This window comes from Centruroides sculpturatus, unplaced genomic scaffold (assembly GCF_000671375.1).
Source record: "Centruroides sculpturatus isolate CEXI.00-Female unplaced genomic scaffold, Cexi_2.0 scaffold2111, whole genome shotgun sequence".
Lineage (NCBI taxonomy): Eukaryota > Metazoa > Arthropoda > Arachnida > Scorpiones > Buthidae > Centruroides > Centruroides sculpturatus.
In genome coordinates, this window is record NW_019386381.1 from 50,261 (window position 1) to 58,547 (window position 8,287).

General features: G+C 28.8%; 2 protein-coding genes across 2 annotated transcripts in view; one reads left to right on the forward strand and one right to left on the reverse strand.

Moving 5' to 3' along the window:
* LOC111614761 (NADH dehydrogenase [ubiquinone] flavoprotein 3, mitochondrial-like) overlaps positions 1-1,717 on the reverse strand; it is a 9,868-nt gene extending 8,151 nt beyond the window's left edge. Inside the window, exon 1 of the mRNA XM_023356125.1 lies at positions 1,587-1,717. Within this exon, the coding sequence (XP_023211893.1) occupies positions 1,587-1,616 (30 nt within the window). The 5' untranslated portion in view covers positions 1,617-1,717. The remainder of the gene's footprint in view (positions 1-1,586) is intronic.
* Positions 1,718-4,318: 2,601 nt separating this feature from the next.
* Positions 4,319-8,287, forward strand: part of LOC111614760 (vascular endothelial growth factor receptor 2-like) — a 14,368-nt gene continuing 10,399 nt past the window's right edge. Inside the window, exons 1-2 of the mRNA XM_023356124.1 lie at positions 4,319-4,339; positions 5,308-5,488. Coding sequence (XP_023211892.1) covers positions 5,440-5,488 — 49 coding nt within the window. The 5' untranslated portion in view covers positions 4,319-4,339; positions 5,308-5,439. The remainder of the gene's footprint in view (positions 4,340-5,307; positions 5,489-8,287) is intronic.

Consider the following 8,287-nt stretch of genomic DNA (forward strand, 5'->3'; position numbering starts at 1 on the left):
AATAATAAATTCCTATTACAAATATACTGAATTATTTATATTGTTATATTGACCAAATAATAATTTATTGGCCAAATGAATAATAATAATTCATATTGTTAATTTAAATAAGAATTAAAATTGTTAATTTGAATGTTTGAAATATGACACACGATAGGGGCGCCTCTAGTGTCCGTTATCAAACGGTTACGGGACAAACAGACGGACACCCGTTGAACGGGTTATATATATAGATTTTTGAGTGTAAAGGAAATATTTTCAAATACTTGGAGATGTATGAATGAAGAAAGATTATTAAATAAAGCTGGAGTTGTGACTCAAAAAATTATAGACCCAAATTTGAGAAAAGGAAGGAAAGGGAAGAAAGGACAAAAGATAAAAAGTAGTGAGAAAGGTTAAATAGATCTTCTGTTATGCAAATATTGATCCTTGATTTTCCAACCTTTGTCACTTCTTTATATTTGTCCTTTCTCTTCTTTCCCCGTATTTGGGTCTATAATCCTTTGAGACACAACTCCAGCTTTATTTAGTATTCCTTCTAGCATTGCAAGATTTGGCTACATTGTGCCAAATATGGCTACTATTTTTAGTTTGACGTAAAAAATATAATTTGGCACTTTGGCTACTTTTTGGGTTACATATTATTTGTAAATATATTAGTAAAATAAAAATGCACTTTAAAATGGTGTTTCTTCACTTTTTATTAATTAAAGACCCAAATTAAACAAATATTTGTGTTTTTCAAATAAATTTTCGCTTGTCTCTTTTATAATAAATTAATTTATCTATTTCTAAGTAAAAATTGAAAGCGTCTGTAGAAGTAATTTTTTAAAATAACCTTTTTCTTGACAAAGTTCTAATACTTATTATTATAATCTAGACATGTTAATCCTTAAATATACTTGTATATTGGGCCACAAGTGTATATTATATATAGCTGTGGCCCAAAACTCCTTGACTTCTTTCAATGCGACCCAGAGAAACAAAAAGGTTGGACATCCCTGGTTTAGAGTAAGATTCAGTAGAATTTTACCTATGTGCACTGTCATGACTGCGGTCACGACTGTTTGTGCTCCCGACGGACTTGGGAGCCACCGATTGTTTAACATCACTAGTTATTGATTCACGGTAGTTCTTGAACACACTTATCAATAACTAGTGATGTTAAACAATTGGCGGCTCAGCAGCTGCCCTTTGGGAGGAGTCTGTTTGGGTAAAATTTTACCTGATTCTAAATAAGGGGTGAAATCTCACATTATCTATATATGTTAAATTTCGCAACTGTTATAAACATGTTAATTAACATGCTGGAGGGTGGAGTAGGTATTACCCAAGAGTATTTTTCAAATGGCTTTCAGCTTGGTTCTCACTCGAAGTGGAAAAAACAAGAAAAATAGAAATAAAAGACGATTGGAGAAGGCCAGACCTAAAGGTATATTTTTTCAGCACATTCTTTAAAAAATAATCAGTTTGCAGTAATTAACTCTTCAAATAACTAGTGATAGAAGTAACGTATTAACTACTTCCACATGAAAATAATATATGCACGAGCAGATTATAATAATAAAACGCAAAAATCAACACACCTTAAACTTCATCGAACAGCGAAACGCCATCTTTCTTTCCTGAGAGGTCACTATGTGCTATTGACATCTAGCGACGAAATTTGTTACTATTAAAAACAATGCTAATTACCAATGATTAGAGTAAACAAAATACAGTATTTTTATACAAAATACAGTGATTTATACAAAAGTATAAATCATAAAATTTTGAAAACCATGATAAAATAAGTTAAATTTAAACGTCTTGTCCTGTCTACTAGGGAAATTTTAATTTTCTTCTTCCATCCATTTCAGCGTGAGGAGAAGCTAATTCAGCGTGCTTACTTTCGTTTGAATATAGACCAAAGATTTATTATACATAAGGACCTTTTTAGCAAGCCTACTATGAGTTCAGCTAGGCTTGTAATGGGACGGCCGGGTTTTGTTTGGGTTTTTTAACTCTCCGCCCTGTGGGCACTAAGAGGGCCTCTTTTAGCAAGCTCATTATGAGTTCGGGCAGGCCCACAACGGGACCACCGGGTGGTGAGGACGGAGCCCTACATATCGAGACCATCCCCGAAAAATTCCTGGGGTTTTTCGACTCGTCCCAGTTTGACTGCAAGATTCCTGATTTTGACATTTTGTAATTTTGTTCCTAACTTTCAGTTACTTTGCTTTTATAATTTACATTTATTTTATTTCTATTAATTTAAGTTGACATTTCTATTCTTTATAGTTTTAATCGTAAATTTGAACATGTTTTATGCTTGAATTCTCGAGTGCAACGGGATAAATTATTTATGTGGCACGCTTTTTTAATATGAATTGCGTTGTTGATCATTAAATTTATACTTTTCGTACCTAATAGCATATTATTATTGCATGTATATTCTTTTATAAAATTAGAGTAGAAATTATGGTAAGAAATTTTCAGCACAGCCTTTGTTGTATTGTCTTGATTTCAAGATCCAAAAAATAGGATGCTACTTAGTAGTTTACTACTAAGTATTAAATAAGTAAAATTTGAAAATATGTTACTATATATTTTTAGCTTATCTCGACGAGTTCTATCACCCATTTCCAAAACGATCATTTTTTTTTTTTTTTTTGCAACACTCTGTGTAAGTATGACTTTTCATTTATAGCCACATCTAAAAGGCCATATTAATAATGATCAAACAGACCCTGCTACAGAATCGTGTTAAGTACAATTTTCTTCTTTACTTTCTATTGTTATTCTGTTGTTTATTTGTTTAGTCTGTGTCATGAAAACTGGAAAATCCAGAAATTTAATGAAGACTCAGCAAAAATGTAATAATATAAAAGTACCACGTCATTGCTATTTTCCATTGTACAAAATTAGAATGCTAATAATGTATATATCAGAAATTTATAACTGGTAAAACACGTTTTTCTTTATTATTATTATTTTTTTTTTTTAATTTGACTGTTTTACCTACAGTTTTACTTATCTAATGATTTACTGTATATAATTTTGTAAATAAATTCTATTAATATATATTATTTTATTGTAAAAATTTTTGTTATCTTCTTGGCTTACTTATCAAAACAAAATGTCTAAATGCGGAGAAATTAATGATAAAAATGATAACTAATAACAATATCTTAATATGTAAACCTACTGAACAAATTATTAATCTTAGAATAATCTTTGACTAGAGGCTGACTTTTTCAAAACACATAGATAAGGTTGTAAAAGGATTGGCTATCTGCAGTCAGATGTTATGAAGAAATTGCCAAAAAGGCTTTAAGACAGTTCTACGTTCATTGTTCTTTGCAAATTTCTAGTCAATCGTTGATTATGGTTTAATCGTTTGGAGTTCAACTCAGTGGTGCGTTATCCTATGGACAAAAAGGGCTATTGCCTGAAAACCCACCAACAAGGGTCCCAACCAATCTTTTATAAGAACATATGAACATATGTCCCAATTCATATAAACATTATAATAGTGTGTTTAATATTACAGGATGATCTCAATTTATTTTTCAATCACTGACCATTGAGACTGTAGTGAACAATTACTGCTTTTGGAAAGATGTTTTATTTGATAATTTTATTGAGATCATCCTGTAATCCTAATCATACTATTATAGTGTTTTTACGAATTGATACAAAATAACTGTTATTGTTAACTATTACTTAATAAAATATTTCCTCCAACAAATTCCCTCGAAGAAAAATATCTGAAGTCAATACTGTTGCCTACACGAGGCCACTAATTCAAATTTGCCTAGGCTCCATGAAGCTATAACGCACCACTGGTTCAGCTACCACCATTAACACAGAAAAGGCTGATAATGACTGTGCAAAAATGTATCTTTTATTAAACAAGTCCAGTAATTTACCTTTACCAATACTGCTGAACAAGCATGCTGTAGACTTCGCTTGCCTCACTCATAAAAACATTATGCCACTTTAATCAGCTCTTTGTTTATAAAAGCTTTAACGGCCTGATCGATCCAGAATTTTTAATTTTCATATTATTTTACTAGAAATAATAGTTGTTTGTTTATTCCTTTTTCCAGACTGTCAATTTATAGACGCAGTTTCTTTTGTGGATATCAAAAATCTATTATCGAAGTAGAAAACTTATTATACCACCATAAATATAAAATATATTGTAAAAAATATTGTTTAATTATTTTGCCTAACTATTTTGTTTTGTTTTATTTTTCGTATTTACGACTTGTTATTTAGGTTTTAGATATTTATTTTTGCTTTATAATTGTATTTTTAGGTCTGTTAAATGCGGAGTAGCCACCATTTGCCTTGGGTATAGTTTGAACCATTTGTAAAAAATAAATTAAATAATTTTAATTTTTGTCATTTATACAGAAGTTTAAGTGCTTAATATGAATACGTTTAATCTATATTTTATGTGATGTTATAAATTATAATAATTATAATATATATAAATAAACAAATAATTTAATATACATATACATATTTATTTATTTATATTTTATATTATAATATAAATACAAATTTAGAATATATTATATATTAAAATATATGAATTAAATTATATGTTATATAATAATATAATTATGATGTAATCTCAGTTTTTAACAAATTTTAAAAATCATTTATTAAAATCACGATTTACAATTTCACATCTATGTGAAATCTTTAAAAAGTTAATTAATCGTAATTTTAATAAATGATTTTTAAAATTTTATTCAAAACTGAGATTACATCATATTTCACAACATCAATGACTTAAACTTGTAAAACAGAACCAAAAGTCGTGGAAAATCATTCCTTTTTCGGAAAACTGTTTTTATCCGGAATATCCTTTTCCTTTTTTAAAAACGTATATCCTGGTGATAAACTAAAATAATTATTTCTAAATAAATTTTTAAATTTTCATTTTTATAAAACAATTACGTTTTGTTCTACGAATTATAGCATACGGTATGTATTTTTTAAAATATAATTTCTTACTTTATCGTACTGCACGATAATGAGTATTTTGATCACAAAGTTTTCCTTGTCACGACAAAGTAAATGGTATTTTTAAAAGAAAAGATTAAATTTATTTTATTCATTTACAGATAACAGTATTAGAATCTATAATAAAGCATTTTAAAATGATAATTAGACGACTTATAATTTAATATAATTGTAAATAAATAAGATAAACGAAGGATCTAAATAATTTTTATGATTTTTGCATTCACGTGAATGAAATTAAAATTGGTAAATAATTTAAACTCTACAAAGTTTTTTTTTCCTAAGCAGGAAGACTGGTTTATAGTTCCAAGAAAGGTATTTGAGTGGAAAGGTGACTTAGGATGTGATAGGTCGAAGTATTTTGCAAACAAACGCTCTTCCTTTCTGTCAGATAACAGAATTACCTTGTCACTCGTAAAAATGAAACGTTGCTTACTGTTTACTTTTTTCTCGTTTATACATATTTTCGGTAAGTATTTTCTTAAATCTTTACGTTATTTAATTAAATAAACCAAATATTTAGAAATTTAAGTTATTTCTACTTCTTTGTAATGTTTATAATTACTTATTCGATTCATTATTGACGTTTAGATAATTTATATTATTTATGACTGTTGTTTCTGATTCATTTTCCTCTTAAGTTATTTCAAGTTAGAACGTTTTATATTCTTATTATATAAGACGATAAAATTGGTTAAGCTTCTTTCTTTATTTTTTAATGATTACGAGAAATTTTACTGCTTGTTGTATGTCTGTTTCCAAGGTTTTCTAATCAACTGTAGAATATACAATAAATTGTTACTTACATAAATATCCTATTTAGAAATATGAATAGATTAAAATTTTCATTTAAAGTTTTTACCTCTATACTTTTCCTATTTTTTATACGTATTGCTTCTTTGTACAGAACAAATTAAAAAGTAAAAGTGAATTAATTATGAAATATTTATAAAGTAGCTTCTATTTTTCAGGAAACGTTTTATACATAATATTTTATAGATTTTTGTAACAAGAATGAGTAGATTGTATGTATTCGTATCTAATTTTCTATCAAGTTTTTTAATACTAATGATTATTCAAGATAATTTAAAGGTAATATTCTTAAGAAAAATTATTTTATAAATAGATGTAAGTATATTTTTTTCAATATCCGGTAAATAAATATGTAAAAACTCTTTCCTTTTGTAATATCAAGGTCGAACACCTGCCAGATTTGATAAACAGTCAGCTGAGAAAACTGGAATTTTAAAATTATGTTATGAGGAAGCAAGAGTTTGTAATAATTTACGAACTTTCGCATTTATAAAATATATTTGATTGTCTAAATTTAAATATACTTTGTGCATGCCAAAGCTTGTAAATTGTTCTATAAATCTAACTGTTGTTCGCAGATTTAAGAATGAAATTTCTAGAGATATAGCTAAATTATATGTCTTATATTTGCCTGTTAAAATAATTTAATTCTTAATTTAAAAAGAAAAAAAAAAGTTGGTACAACTTCTAGAAAGACTAGTAAAATTAACACAGAATTGAAATGTATCCTTTAATTTGTTACCATTGCATCCTTGTTTGTGATAATCTGCGATTATCGCAAACAAGGATGCAATCTGATACACTGTAAAATTATATCAAGGACCGCAATTTTTGAAAATTCCAAATTCCTTTCAGTTGACCTCTAATGCTCTCTGAGTGAAAAAAATTCCAAGCTGCTATCGTCCCCTTAAAAAAATCCGTTTTAATTATAGTATAGTCCCAATTAGGATAAAATGGGGAAATTTTGATCATTAGGGTAACTTCGATCAGCCTATATCTATTGATAAAAAGTTGGCAGTTCGTGCATCACCTAATCTATGCTGATCTGTGGTGGGAGACACCTTTAACAATTGCAAAAAGTTAAAATATAATAAAAGAATCATAAGACTGGTGGAACAAACTTTTTATGTTTAGTAAACTTTTACGTAAGAAAAGTATATTATATATTATGAGATAAGGTACAAGCGTTTTTATAAATAATAATAATTGTCACATTATACGAAAGCATGAATTTTGTTGATTAGTTACAGCTATGTTGGAGATTAATTACAGTCGACCCCCCTATAAGATCATAGATACGTTCCATTCTTTAGGAATCCGATTTCTTATGAGTCCTTCCAATCACAGCCCGACACGTGTCAAGTTTACGGACTACGGCTGTTTGAAAGGTTTTCTTCCATAAAATTAATCGATTCTAGACTAATCCGACTCAACATTTCCAAAATACGTATATTTTTTTNACTGTATCTCCTTTTAAGCTTTTCTTAGTAGTTAAAATTTTATATCGAAATATAATTGAAAATTATCGAATATATTAATGGTTCCCTTAACTTCCTGTTTGAGTGCTGGGAAAGTTTTTGGTTGACTTTCCCATATATATTTAAATATTTATTTTTATTTGTATTGATAGTTGTCTAAATTCTTTTGTATTTATATTGTAATGTGCATTTTATTCTATGTAAGTAAATTTGAATTTTCAACATTCTACGTTATCCTCCAATATTTTTTTAGCGTGTATCCTACGATATCTGCTAGAACAGCCAAAAACACTTGAGAAAATTTGTACAGACGATAGTAATCTCTCCATAGCGTGGCGCTTGACGGCGCGGAAAGTAGTTCGGCTGCCCGATGACGTTTTACGTAATTATAGGAGTTTTTTTTACCTTTTTTTACGGATACCGTCGCAATTTTTTTGCAGTTTTATAGGAATCGTAATTATAGGAACCGTAATTATAGGGGGGTCTACTGTAATAACATAACAACAACCGAAACTGTGCTAACTACTTTCCAGCATAGCATTTTGGGGCAAATCCGATTACCACTGATTGGAACTGTAGAGGAAGATGTTGCGCCGAAGAACTTTGTGATGACTATATTGAACACGATGGTCAATACATGACATTTGTATCCGATGAGGTGAGGGGGCAGGACAATGATACGGATGTAGTGTGTTCAAATTAGGCCCTTGCAGTGGCATACACAGAGAGGGACCAAAGGGTCCTGGCACCCTCCAAAGGAAAAGGAAAAAGAACATTAGAAAATTTTCCAAAAATCTTTTTCAAATTAAAATTCATTTTACTTTCCCGGCTGTTATGTATATATAACAAGGAAAAGTATTGGAATCGTGTCAAATTTGACCCTCAGAGGTTTTTGCAAATCTCCACGTTTTCAGACCTCCCAAACCCAAAAATAAATAAAAAAAAAAAAAAAAAAAAAAAAAAAAAAAAAAAAAAAA